At 56.3% G+C, this 13,328-nt stretch overlaps 1 protein-coding gene across 3 annotated transcripts; it reads right to left on the bottom strand.

The window, feature by feature from the left end:
- Positions 1 to 218: 218 nt before the first annotated feature.
- On the bottom strand, positions 219 to 9,176 carry LOC132247310 (uncharacterized). 3 transcript variants are annotated; one of them, XM_059720170.1, is made up of 15 exons: positions 9,083 to 9,176; positions 7,322 to 8,024; positions 7,037 to 7,205; positions 6,115 to 6,626; positions 5,570 to 5,685; positions 5,115 to 5,237; positions 4,610 to 4,689; positions 4,078 to 4,180; positions 3,884 to 3,979; positions 3,495 to 3,602; positions 3,036 to 3,171; positions 2,360 to 2,454; positions 2,007 to 2,159; positions 1,291 to 1,438; positions 219 to 856 (listed from the first exon to the last, which is right to left on the bottom strand). In XM_059720170.1, the coding sequence occupies exons 4-15, from the start codon at positions 6,623 to 6,625 to the stop codon at positions 711 to 713; spliced, it is 1,815 nt and encodes a 604-aa protein (XP_059576153.1). In that variant the 5' UTR covers position 6,626; positions 7,037 to 7,205; positions 7,322 to 8,024; positions 9,083 to 9,176; the 3' UTR covers positions 219 to 710. The 3 variants fall into 3 exon arrangements, with proteins under 3 accessions (XP_059576153.1, XP_059576155.1, XP_059576152.1); XM_059720172.1 differs by having other exon boundaries at positions 7,936 to 8,024; XM_059720169.1 differs by having other exon boundaries at positions 7,037 to 8,024.
- Between the last annotated feature and the right edge of the window lie 4,152 nt (positions 9,177 to 13,328).

Raw genomic sequence — 13,328 nt, 5'->3', positions numbered from 1 at the left:
TAACTGATGGGCTTCATCTGTTTCTAACACACAGCCCCTTTCTCCTGACCAGTTATTGTGGTGCTGGAGCTCCTCAAGACCATTCACCAAGTCCAAGCCAACCTAAAGGCCGCTAGGACTGCCTATAAAAAGAAACAGGAAGATCGGCAGCATCAAGAAGTTCCTTTGTTGGCAGTAGGTCAGTCGTTATGTCCAGTAAGAAGAAGGGCAATCAACAGTTATCAGAAAAGGAAAACAATATTTACTTTATTATGCTACAACAATTTAACATGATGGATAGGACACCGCATTTGCTGCTTCTTTCTCTCTCCTGTGCCCAAGGAGTATTCGTGTTTTGGCCAGGTGTAGTAAGTCCTGCTGTTTGGAGAACTGACACCGCTGTGATCTCACTGTGCCCCAATGCCTCAGAGGAAGGCGAAAAAACCCCCACAGCCAGTATGATCTTCAAGGGGAACGGGGGGAAAAATTCCTTCCTGGCCCCAACTGGCGACCGGCAAAAGCCCTGAGGCCTGGGATTGCAAAATGCCACACACACTGCAAGAGCTACCTGGATCCCGCAACTGAGGGGTCAGAAATTCATGACACCAGTTCCTTGCCCCCAACACCTTGATGGGCAAAATGGGTGGAAGAATAAGCCAAAGTCTCCACCCACTAGTAACTTCTCAAGTCCGGGCAGATGTCTCTCTGGGGAAAGGGTAGCTCTGACTGATTCAAGGGGTGTTCACATCAGTCGATGACCCTAGCGTGGTGGCTGGTTCCGGGCTGGAGGTTCCCTCTGGGGCTGTCTTGCTGCCTGTGAGGCTCTGGATGGTGCATTTGCTCAGGGAGGTGCTGTCAGCCTCGCTGTTGGTTGAAGCTGTCACCGTAAGGGAGGAGAAAAAGCAAAGGGTGATCAGATATGCACGTTGGTGAATTTAAGTCTTCTAAACAGAAGACTTAATGGTGATGGGCTGTATGGCTGCCCTGTGCTTGAGGCATAGTCAAACGCCTAAATTGTTTCAGCAGTCATTAGGATGAGGGAGATCTGTTTTCTAGCCCCATTCATCCATGGGAAGATGAACACACACTGCCTGGTGTGTCGGGCAGGTGGGGAGGAAATGGGCCCTGGCAATGGCAGGAGGAGAAGGGAATGGGGCGCAGTGGAGAGCTGATGCCAGGCCAGGTGTCTTTGGGGACAGGGGGGACAACTCCCCACACACCAAAGGGAGAAGATTTGTGTTGGTGCCGTGAGGCTCCATCTTTCTTTCCACAGGTCGCTGATCCGCAGGGGCAGAGGAGAGGGAACGGTACCTGCAGAAGGGAACTTGGGCTGCTGCAGAGGGGAGGGGGTGCTGGAGGAGCTTGTCAGCAGGCTGTGGCCCTGCAGCTCTCTGGGCAGCTGTTTGAAGCCCTTCATGACCAGCAGCTTTCTCATGATCCTGGCGGGGATTTCTTCCTCCTGTGAAGGTACAACAGCCAGTGAGAGACTCTTTTGCCTCTGGGAGGTGGCAGCCACAGGGTTGTCACAGCAGCAGAAAACAACAGAGTTTACCCAGCCCCTCCCCGTCTCTAAGAGATGGATCAAGCACAACTTCTAAGACAGACTCTTTTAGGCTGCTTGAGACAGGGACGATCCTTCTTGGAGCAGGGTTCGACCTAGAAGAGTGGCTGAGGGGCTTACTCTTCTATGACTCCATAGCCCCGGTCCAGTTGCGGTGACCTGAGGCCATGAAGGGGCCCTGCCCTTAACCTAGGCAGTGGCAGTTTCTCCTGATGGAGATGTACATGCTGTCGTAGGTCCTGGCTGGAGATACGCAGCTGAAGGGGCCGTATTTGTGCAGGGGACAGGCTGGTGCCATCCTGAGCATACAGCTGAACAAACTCCTTGTTCAGAAGCACTTGCTAGGGTTCCCATTTCCTTTCACACTTGTTTCCACAGGTCACCAAGTGTCAATGGGATGAAGGGGCCTAGAGGTGAGCAGCCCTGTGCCCCTCCACCCACTCCCTGAGCCTGACCCTCTGCTTACCTTGTCCCCGATCAGGTAGCCGGCTTCCCCCAGCATGGCATAGAGGAGGATCAGCGCAGCACGGCTGACACACATGTTGATGTCCAGCACCCCCGCAAGTGCCCTCTGCACGAAAGATCTCCTTTGCCCCTCTGATAAGATCTTTTGAAACACCTGAAACCCAGGGGACAGAAAGTGTTTGCATATCCCAGAGCCAGGCTCCATGTCCAGGCCAGCCCCTCACCAGGGCAGTAGGAGGAACCTTGTGAGCTGCAGAGAAGCAGCAGGCCTTTCTCCACAACCCTGGACACAGCCACTATTGACACACAGCCCCACACCCTAAGCTTTGTCAGGGCTGGGCAGAGCATCCTTACCTCCCCGACTCGGGCCAGGTCCATGTAGCTCTGGACCTGGCTCTGCTGTTCCCGGCTTAGATGGAGAAGCCCCTCTGCCTCCTGCATGTCTCGGCCTAGGACACACAGAAAGATCTTACTCTGAGCTGGCATTGTGGCTTCAGTGTTTGGTGTCTGCCCAGTGGAGCCAACACTGCCGCATGGCACAGCGAGCTCAGGGCCCTGGCAGGGTTTCATCGTTTTGGGTCGTAAGTGCTGATCCCGGCTCCCTAGGTTTCCTGCGTCCTTTATGTTCTGGGGGCTCTGGGACTGGCTGCTTGGTTTAGGCAGGGTTAAATATCAGAAATGCCCGCATCCAGTCAAGGCAAGTGCTGCTCCAAGTTACTTCCCTGGCAACACCCCCAGGCTCTTGCTTGTGGTCTGTGCTACTGCTCCTGCCCAGCGGGGGCTCTTTCCCACCATGTCTCTCCCAGCATCTTTCCTTTCCCCACATTCGAGGTCAGACCCTGAACATGCTGATTTTCCTAGCTGGAGGCCAAACTGGGTTCTGGAGTGAAAGGGCTGGTGTACATTTGCACACTAATTTGGGTGTGGGCAAACATTGGCAGGGGAAGCTCCTTGTCCCCAAGCTGGGATCAGTGTGTGGACAGAAGGATTGTTTCCACAGGGGTCTTGCACCCTGGCCGGGCTTCCTTACCCTTGTGGTGCAGCAGGATTTGGGCGAGCAGGTAGATGCCCTCCCTGGCCTGGCAGCTGATGTCTGCTGCTGGGTGGCTGAGGGACAGACACAGCTGGGCCGCGGTGTCACCCATCTGGGGCATGTTGGGCGAGTCCTAACAAGGCGGAGAGGGGAAGGGAATGCATCTGCATCCTACCTTGCATCACACACACACTTTCCCATCCTGGGTGTCTCTGTCCATCTCCTGCTGCCCCATGCCGCAGGATAGGTCAGGGCAAAACAGCTAGAGCCAGAGCACTAAAGCCCTCTGTTCCCATCGCAGCCTGGAGCCAAGGGACCCGAGCTGGTTCCCTGGAGGTCTCCCTGCCCTGCTGCTCCAGGAAGCCCAGGACCAAATGTGATACTGCCTGGAGCATGGTGATCACATGGCAGCCTCAAAAGACCCAGGAGGCACCCCTGAGCCCAGGGACCCCTTACCTCAAACTGCGGGAGGAGGGAAACAGCAAAGCGGAGAAGGGCGCTGCTGCTTCTCATGGCCTTCGCCCTGTCTATGGTGTCGGGAGACTGCAGCCAGGATGTCAGGTGCTGTGGGAGAAACAAGGTCAATGGCCACTGGCCCCTGCAGTACCCACGAGCCCATGCCCTTCCTCTGCCTCGAGCCTATCTTGGAGGTTGGAGGATCTGCTGCATGGTCCGAGGCTCTGAAAAGAGCTCTCCAGGCCTGGTACAGACAATACAGATGCCTCAGGCCAAACCTGTCTCTCTCCTGACAGGGCAGGGATGCATCCCTGAGGACAACCTCGGGCAGCTCACAGGGCACTGAGGCTGTCCCTCCCCAGAGCCCAGCTCCTCCGTACTGTGCTCACCTCCCAAAGGAACTGCAGCCTGTCCAAGCTGGGTGCGGTGGCCAACAGGCTCCTCAGCAAGGCCTCCAGGTCCTCCATGTGCTTCTGCTGTTTGGTCTGGAGGGGAAGGATAGCCGAGGCTCAGTACCATGCAGCCTGGGGCTGCACGTGCCAGGGGCTGGTGGGCAGGACTGTGTAGGGGGAGGAGGACTGACCCTGACATAAAGGCTGTTCTGTTTTGGGGACGTCAGGCAGATCTTCAGGGTGGTCTGCAGCAGGCACGACTCCATGGCTGGCTCCAGGGCTGGCTCCAGCTCGCTGTCAGGAGAGAGGAGCCTGTGTGAGCCTGAGCTCTGTGGGGCTGGTGGGGGCACTGCTCTGGGCTGGACAGAGGTGGTGCAGTTGGCACCAGTTGGCAAGAGTGGAAGGAGGAGCTGACATGTGGTTACGACCCATCTGAAGTCTCCCAGCCCATCAGCATCAGGCCTGCAATAGAGCCCCCTCTCCCACTGCCCCTGTGACCCTGCTGCCCACCTGCAAGACCCCCACAGCTATTCTCTCTTCAAGGCCCTCCTGACACCCCTGAAGGGAAATGCTCTCCAGTCAGGAGAAAGAGATGCCCATGCTGTATTGCAAAATTGCACAATAGCCACTGGGGGCACGTGATTTGGGTGGGGTGGGCAAGGAACTCCAACCAATGCCAGAGCCAATATCGGGGCTGGAAGTGTTGGGCCGGGACACCAGTACCTGAGGCTGCAGATGGCAGCTATACTATTGCACAGGGTCCAGTTTGGCTCTTCATCCTGTGTCGCTGTTTCCATCAGGCCCTGCGAGACCCAAAGGACCATGTGAGAGTAGGGCCCCACAGGCCACAGGCCCATCCTGCAGGGGAGACCACCCAGTACTCCAGGCACAGGCAGATGATGGATCCTGCTCGCTATGGCAGGACCCCTCCCACATTTCCCTCGCACCCACGCAACCAACGTGGCCAGCCCTCCCCTTCCAACTCCCTCTCACACTTACCCCTGGACCCAACCGCTCACACCCTGATCTCACCTCAGCTGCCCTTCAGATGCAGGATTCGCTCAGTGTCCTGTATGGCTTTAGCCCAGAATTTCCCTTCCCCGTGCTCCCTCGTCAAGGCCCGGGCATGCCTGCCCTCCCCTGTGTGCACCCCGCCTTCCTGGCCTTGGGAGCCCCTGTCTCTTCTCCCTCCCACTCCCCACAGTGCCCAGTGCACGGCCAAGCTCACCATGATCTTCTGTAGCAGGACCACTTTGCAGGTCTCCGGCTCCAGGGTGTCCTCTCCCCTCTGCTTGGTGGCTCTGCAGAGTGTGGGGATGCCGAGAAGGAAGCGCTCTCCGTGCTCCTTGTCCTGCATCCCCCCGGAGCGGGATAGGAGGAAAGACAGGGGGTTGGCAAGGGACCTTCCCATCCTGTCCAAATCAAATGTGGGACTAAGACCCCTTGGATGCCCCTCTTTCCTTGCACTGGTCTCCTGCTGGGGAAGCAGAGTGAGAAGCAGAGGCAGCTTCTGTGATGGGAGGCTGGCCGTCAGACCAGCGCACACAGGTGGATGTGTCAGAGCCCGTGGGCTGAGTGTCTCCACTGGGGAGACCTTGGTTCATGTGGTATGACTGCCATAAAGGCTGAATGTTGGGAGTCAAGGGTGGTCTGGGGGCCAGTTCCCTTAGGGGATTTTCCTACCTTTCCTTGGCCCTGGAGGTGCAGTATGATGTCTGTGAGGGCTTCTTCCTCCAGGAGCATCAGGTCTTCACCCTCCTGCTCTTCTTCCACCTCCTCGCCTTGCCGGTAGGGAATCACTTTACAAGGATGAAAAGGGAGAGGGTGACTATTGCTGCAGCTTGGAGGGTGTAAAGGAGCAGAGGGGGCGCAGAGATGCTTTCATCTTCCTTCTGGAGCCTAGGGCCCTGTGCCAGAGCAAGTATCACACAGCCTCCCCGTGCATCGACTCTGCATTTTCAACCTCGTGCCCCCATTACTAAGAGGGACCAGACTGTCCCTGCTTCCCGGGCAGGTGCCGGCCCCTGCACTGACCATGGTTCCCCCTAAGCCAAACCCCACCGTGCCCTACTGCAGGGAATGGTGCCCGTGACACTGGGATCACTGGAGATGTGTGGCTCAGGCCCTTTGTCCTGGCTAAGATTCAACTGCGTAATGCCGGGGATGGATGGATTGTTCTGAGTGAGCGCATTGCCCCCAGATTCTTGGCACCCAGGCTGTCTCCTCACCTTTCATGGTGGTGCCATAGGGCGGGTTGCTCCCGGACTCCACAGAGCTCTCAAGGTCTCCCCGGGAGGAGCTGGAGCTGAGGCTGGGGCTCGGGCAGGGCTTGCTGACCTCCTGCCCCGGGGAAGCTGGGTCCCCCTCCATAACAGTGCAGGGGGCCGCCTCCTCTGGCCTGGTATCAGGGCACAGCTCCTGGTGGCTGGGTGCCCTGGGAGGAGAGCTGCACGGCAGCCCTGCCTGGTGCTCTGTCTGTGCTGGGTCCCGCCTGCCCAGATGGAGCCGGGGCCACCTCCCTGCTTTCCGAGAGGGCTCCTCTGCCTCCTCGGTCTTTGTTCCAGGAGCTGCGGGCTTCCTTCTCCAGCACAGCAGGCATGCCCACCACCTGGTCTTGACTGTGCCCACTGCACCAATTGGGCTGCTCTCCTCCTCTGGCACAGGCCTCCTGCTGCTGACCTCCTCCCCTGGGGACACCTTGGTCGTCCTGTGCTTCAGCATCTGCCTCAGCCTGTCCATCCTGGCAGGGAGCAGGAGCAGTCGTGAGCCACACATCAAAGCATCTCCCTAACCACCTGTCTGCCCTCCCTGGCCACCTGGGCCAGTCTCTCTTGTCCAGGAGACAGGCAGCTCACTCAGCTTTTCCCTCCCCATCCTAGCAGCTTTGGTCCCAGGGCTCTCAGGCTTTGAGAGCTGCATGGTCAGGGACAAAGACCTTCGGTTGGTTTGGACATGCACTTCCCTCCCACTGCCGCAGCCCATTCGTGCTGCCTGGGGAGGGGTTGAGAGTCCGCTCTTGGGGATCTTTCCAAACACCCTGCAGGTGGCCTTGGAGAGCCCCAGGGGCTGCGTCACTACGTGGAGGTTTTGATTCTCCAGCCAAATGTGCCAATATGTGAAGCTGGCAGGGGCACGCTGAAGGCCACTCACTTGCCCTGGGGGATGGAGCGCTGCTGGGCAGATGCTCACAGACCCTCCGGGTGTGCTGTGATCCGCTTGAGGCTCAGGCACTGAGGGGTCCTGACGCTCTTCTCTGGAGCCTCCGCTGCTTCCTAGCAGCTGTAGCCGGTGGGTGTGAGGTCCGCTAGGTGAAAAGGGACTACAGGATCACATCACTAGGGTGGTTTGACCATAGCCCTGTAGACAGCCCCTTCCCTTCCAAGAATTTGCACTTCTCCTTTTTTCTGCCCTTTCCCTCAGTGCTTCCCCACTCACAGGAGACTTGTCACTCCCTGACTTGCCCACGTTGGCCCTTCGCTCCAAACCAGATTGAACTCCTGCTCCTTTGAGGTTGACGTTTGGATCCTCTCTGCTGCTCTCTGCCTTTCTCCTACCTATGGGGTCTTTATCCCTGTCAATGCCCAGGAAAGGATCTATTGCCCAGCTCTGCATTACCAATATATCTCACGCTACATTTATTCTAATGACATCCAGTGTTCCTGTCCACACTGGCTGTGCACCATGCCTTATCCATCCTGGCTCTGAAGGAGACCCTGCATCAGGAACCATTTGGTGGCTTCAGGTTCACAGTTGAGGAAAAACCGGTCTGAATCAGAGATACGAAACACACACAGGATTAAAACACAAACATTTCTTATCCTGTCCAATTCAGAGTGTTGCCTCTGGACCATGCCCAGCTCCTGCCTCCTACATGTGGAGCTGCTAGGAAAGGTTACTCTCAAGGCAGGTCTTCTGTGGATGCAGAATTAGTCTTTACCTGTTTCTGACCTGCAGGACCTGGGCCTGAAATCAGAAGAGACCCTCGCTTCCTTGCCACCTCCACAAGGATGTGAGGTTCAGGGTGGTTTGTCCATTTACCCGAGCCTTACCTGCTCGCCCTCTCAGCTGAGTGATGTCTAGGACAAATCCTCCTCTGGACTGGCTTTGTTGTCCTTCTCCAGCCGCTGTCAGGCAATCGCTATGAGAAACCAAAAGTGCCATGAAGTCTTACAAGTTTGCATGAAAAACTCAAGCACCCTGAGCCTGAGTTAAACAGGGAAATGAATCCTGAAGTGAGGTCAGTGAGGAAGGATCTCATGTGAGCAACACGCCTGTGGGTCAAGATGATGGAAATAGGCTACATGCTCAGGGGCGAGGCTGAGGTTGTGAAAATGTGGAGGAAAGCGGAGGAGGATTTTCTACGAAAACCTCCATCATTTGGAGCTGTGACCCCTGTCGCTTAAGGAGTTCTCCTCGCCTGGTGCACAGACTTGGCTGTCCTGTTTTTTTTTAAACAGGCCTGGAAAGCTCCGGTCCTGGTTCCTGCAGACCAAGGAAACGGAAACAGACTTTCTGCGGGGTCCACCTAGGCTGAGCACGGCTTGGTGATCCTCTCGCCTGGCTTTAAAAGCAACCAAAGAAAGGAGTAGGAAAGGGGACCAGCCACTTGTCCAGGCCTTTCTCAAACTGATGTAAGGATGTAAGGGGTGTTTTGCTGAGTAAAAACTGCAAGATGAGGTCCCAGTAAACCCCAAGGCCCCATGAGACTGGGAAGTTGGTGGAAATGTTATCAAGTAAGGTCATGGGGAACTGGTGCCTCCTTAGTCGGGGGGACACGTGCCCCACTGCGACCAGTCTCGCAGCACAGGGTGTGGGGGTCCCCCCTGCAGACAGTATCGCTGCCCGGAGGGAGTTCCCCCACGGCCGATCGCTGCAGCCACTTCTGGGAGCAGCTCCAGTGATCGGCCACCGCTTGCAGGGGGGGCACCGTCACTCCCGCCTGCCCCCCTGCCCAACACTTAAGCAGCGAGCACGTCCGACCAGGGTCTGCACGGGTGCAAACAGGCCTCCTACGCATTGCCACTGAGTCAGGTGAGGTGTCCCTGGGACCCGGCACCCAGGAGCAGGACAGCGCTGGGTCCCGTGTGTCAGTGAAGTCTCACGCGGATATTCGAGGTTGGCAAGACGCCTCCGCCCTGGGATCCTTGTGCGCCGCGGCAGGGCAGGAGAGAGGCAGCATCCCCACGTCCCGCTCACCTGTCCCTGCCCAGACGCGGGGCGGCCGTCAGCACTGCTCCAGCCGCCGCCGGCAACTGCCTGGAACTCCCGGGCGCCGGCGCGATGATACGAGCGCTGCCGCGGCAACGCGCCACGCTGCGCTCCACCACGGCCGGCCCCTCTGTCCGCCAGGGTCACATCCCTTTCCAGCTCGGCCCCTCACGTGCCCCCTGGCATGGACCTGCATGTGGGCAGGGCAGTCGTTCCCTCAGATGGAGGCGCTGCATAAATACATGTACTTGTGGGTGGCCATTAGCAATGACAGTGGTGCCAATGCCACTTGGGTGTCTCATGAGAGACCTCATTGTCTCGAAAGAGGTGCCCTGTGTCGGGGAGATGGGAGTTTCCCTTTGACAGAAATCCCCCACCTGCCTGGCGGGGTGGGCCAGCGGGGAAGGCAGGGTGGGGAAGGATGTAGATTCATAGATTCATAGTCCTAGGGTCGGACGGGACCTCGAGATCATCGAGTCCGACCCCCTGCCTAGGCAGCAAGGAGTACTGGGGTCAGATGACCCCCGCCAGATGCCTATCCAGCCTTCTCTTAAAGACCCCCAAGGTAGGGGAGAGCACCGCCTCCCTTGGGAACCCATTTCAAAGTTTTGCCACCCTCACTGTGAAGAAGTTTTTCCTGATATCTAGCCGAAATCCGCTCTCTCTCAGTATGTGACCATTGTTCCTTGTTACCCCAAGAGGCGCCCTGATGAACAGAGCATCTCTGATCCCATGCTGCGTCCCCATGAATTTGTAGGTGGCCACAAGATCACCGCTCAGCCTTCTCTTGCGGTCCAGGTCCCTCAGTCTCTCCTCATAGGGCTTGTCTTGTAAGCACCTAACCATACGAGTGGCCCTCCTCTGGACCCTCTCGAGTCTATCAACATCCCTCTTGAAGTACGGCGCCCAAAACTGGATGCAGTACTCCAACTCCAGTGTGACCAATGCCGCATAGAGAGGATGTATCACCTCCGTGGAGCTATCTGTCATACATCTGCTGATGCATGGTGAAGTGCTGCTTTGCTGCTGATATTGTCACCATGAAAATTAAGCCTAAAAAAATGGGCTGCACTGCAGAAATTATTAAGCTATTTATGTAAAACAGAGAGTGTAAACAGTGTTATGTGTTTGCTCTGTGCCTGTAGTGTACGGCAGAGAGTGTCAAAACTGGCAGGGGTCATTGCGGGACCTCTGGCACAGCTCTACGAGCAGTCATGGCGCTCGGGCGATGTGCCAGAGGACTGGAAAAGGGCCAATGTGGTCTCAATCTTCAAAAAAAGGAGGAAGGAGGACCCAGGAAACTATAGGCCCGTGAGTCTTACCTCGGTCCTGGGGAAGCTTTTTGAAAGAATTATCCTGGCACATGTCCAGGAAGGGCCAGCAGGGGAGGTTATGCTCAGGGGCAACCAGCATGGCTTTATTAGGGGCAGGTCTTGTCAAACCAACCTGGTGGCCTTCTACGACCAGGTCACCAAGTCCTTGGATGCAGGTGTTGCAGTGGATATAGTCTTTCTGGACTTCAGGAAGGCCTTCGACACGGTCTCTCACCCCATTCTCAGTAAGAAACTAGGAGACAGCGGTGTTGATGCCTACACGGTCAGATGGGTCACAAACTGGCTGGAGGGCCGCACCCAGAGGGTGGTGGTGGATGGGTCTTATTCGACCTGGAGGGATGTGGGCAGTGGGGTTCCCCAGGGCTCGGTCCTCAGGCCCGCACTATTCAACATCTTCATCAGTGACTTGGGCAAGGGGGTAGGAAGCACCCTGTTCAAGTTCGCAGATGACACTAAGATGTGGGGGGAAGTGGGTACGTTAGTAGGAAGGAACAGGCTGCAAGCGGATCTAGACAGGTTACAGGGGTGGGCCAAAGAGAACAGGATGGGGTTCAACACTGGCAAGTGCAGGCTAATGCACCTGGGGAGGAAGAACCAGCGGCACACCTACAGGCTGGGGAAGTCCCTTCTCGCCAGCGTTGAGACAGAAAAGGATCTTGGAGTTGTCATTGATGCCACAATGAACATGGGCCGACAGTGTGGGGACACGGTCAGGAAGGCCAACCATACCTTGTCATGCATGCACAGATGCATCTCAAGCAGGTCCAAGGAGGTGATCCTCCCCCTCTACGCGACACTGGTCAGGCCGCAGCTGGAGTACTGCGTCCAGTTCTGGGCACCGCACTGCAGGAGGGATGTGGCCAATATGGAGAGGATCCAAAGGAGGGCCACCCGCATGATCAGGGGGCAGCAGGGCAGGCCCTACGAGGAGAGGCTGAGGGACCTGAAGCTGTTCAGCCTCCAAAAGAGAAGGCTGAGAGGGGATCTAGTGGCAGTCTACAACCTAGTCAAGGGGGACCAGCAGGCATTGGGAGAGTCCCTGTTCCCCCGAGCAATCCCGGGAGTTACAAGAAACAGCGGACACAAGCTAGCGGAGGGTAGTTTCAGGCTAGACATTAGGAAGCGCTATTTCACTGTCAGGGCGGCTAGGACCTGGAACCAACTTCCAAAAGAAGTGGTGCTGGCTCCTACCCTGGGGGTCTTTAAAAGGAGACTGGACGAACACCTGGCCAGGGTCTTTTGACCCCAGTACTCTTTCCTGCCACGGCAGGGGGTCGGACTAGATGATCTCCTCAGGTCCCTTCCCACCCTGCCAATTATGAAACTATGAAACTATGAAAAGTATGAATGTGTGCAGTCTCATCGGTAATGGGATAAAATAGATCTAAAAACAGCATGGGGACAGCCTAAATATTCTAAAAAGAAAAGTGTTAGCAGCTATTAAAGTTGTCGCTGTTCTTGAGTAATTAATAAAGTTAACCAAAACAATTCAATAAAAACATTTCCTAAAGTCTGGCAGAAAAAGAGTTAAAACACAGCAAGATACCAGCATGTTTTCTTTAAATAAGACATTAAGCTTCCTCCTCACAAGAGTAGTGTAAAAATCACTATGGGATAAAATAAAATTATAATTCATTATAGATAATTTAAGTGGAAAAAAAAGTTTAGTATAGATAAACCTTTAATTTTTGTCCATTTTAAGGACAAACAAGAACCTAGATACTAACAATGAACTTCAAAACTTTGAATGAAGTAATAACTGTTATAGCTCCTGATATAGCAAAATACCGTAAAATTCCAGCAGCTAGAGCAGAAGGAGTAAAATTATATTTAGTATTAAATTTGACTCTCATAGGTTTTTCTGGTTATTTTCGTGGCACAAAAGTGCTAGTGTTATTTTAAATTTATATTAAAAAAACCCACAACCTGCCGTCTTGGGGCTCTACCACCTGCACCAGCCACAGCAGCAAGTGTGGGGTGGGGAGGCCTGCGTGGAGCTGCTGGCGCTTTGCTGCAGGGATCACTGCTGGGTGTTGCTGCTTCATCGGTGTGCCGGGGTCACAGCCACTGCTCCCCTGTTGCCAGGGCTGCCCCTGCTCCTCTGCCACTGCCAGGTGTCACCCCTGGGCTCCAGGTTGTCTGGGCACCTCCAGCTCTGCGGGGCCCTGCCCTGCTCCACAGCAGGCCCTGGGAGCTCAGCTCCTTCAGCTGTCGGGAGCATCAGCTCCCATGGCCCCCACTCCAGGGCTGGCACTGTCCAGCATGTTCAGCCTGAGGAGCCACAAGGCCCTTCCAGGTGCATTTCCTCTGCGGGGACCCAGAAGGGATGGGAGGGCGCAGAAGGGCAGGTGCTGTGTTGTGGGCAGTCACACCGTGGCTGGGCTGTGCTGCTGGCAGGGGTTGGTGGCGCTGGCAGCCCCTCACTGTGTGGGGAGGGCCCGGGGGATGCCAGGGTTCAAGTAGGTAATTAGTTGTATTGTGGAGTAGCAGTTTGTGCTGTCGGGGCCGTGTGCTGGGAGGAGTTGCAGGGTCAGGAGCAGCCAGAGGCCGGGGCATGCGGGAGGGGGTGCCCTGACAGCGTGCTCAGCAGCCCTGGGAGGGACACCAGGGATTCAGTCCCAGGCAAGCACTCCGGGCCCTGCCCAGCTCTGGCATCCCTGTGCAGGCAAGCTGGTGATGGGGCTGTGGTGTTGGCCCAGCCCTGCCCTTGCCCCTCTCTGCCCTCCAGGGAAGGTGGAGCTGCAGCTGGATGTGGACAACCCATTGTTGGTGGTTTCTGCTGACCAGTGACATGTGTGCTGCGGAGGGAGGTGGAAGGAGATGCCAAGAGCCCCTGGGTATTTGGCAGGGCTCACTGCATGCTGGGCTCATCACAGGCCGGCACTGCTAGGAGATGGAGG

Source organism: Alligator mississippiensis, unplaced genomic scaffold (assembly GCF_030867095.1).
Source record: "Alligator mississippiensis isolate rAllMis1 unplaced genomic scaffold, rAllMis1 scaffold_21, whole genome shotgun sequence".
Lineage (NCBI taxonomy): Eukaryota > Metazoa > Chordata > Crocodylia > Alligatoridae > Alligator > Alligator mississippiensis.
Note: the sequence above shows the minus strand (reverse complement) of the source record. Positions and strands in the feature narration are given on the sequence as shown.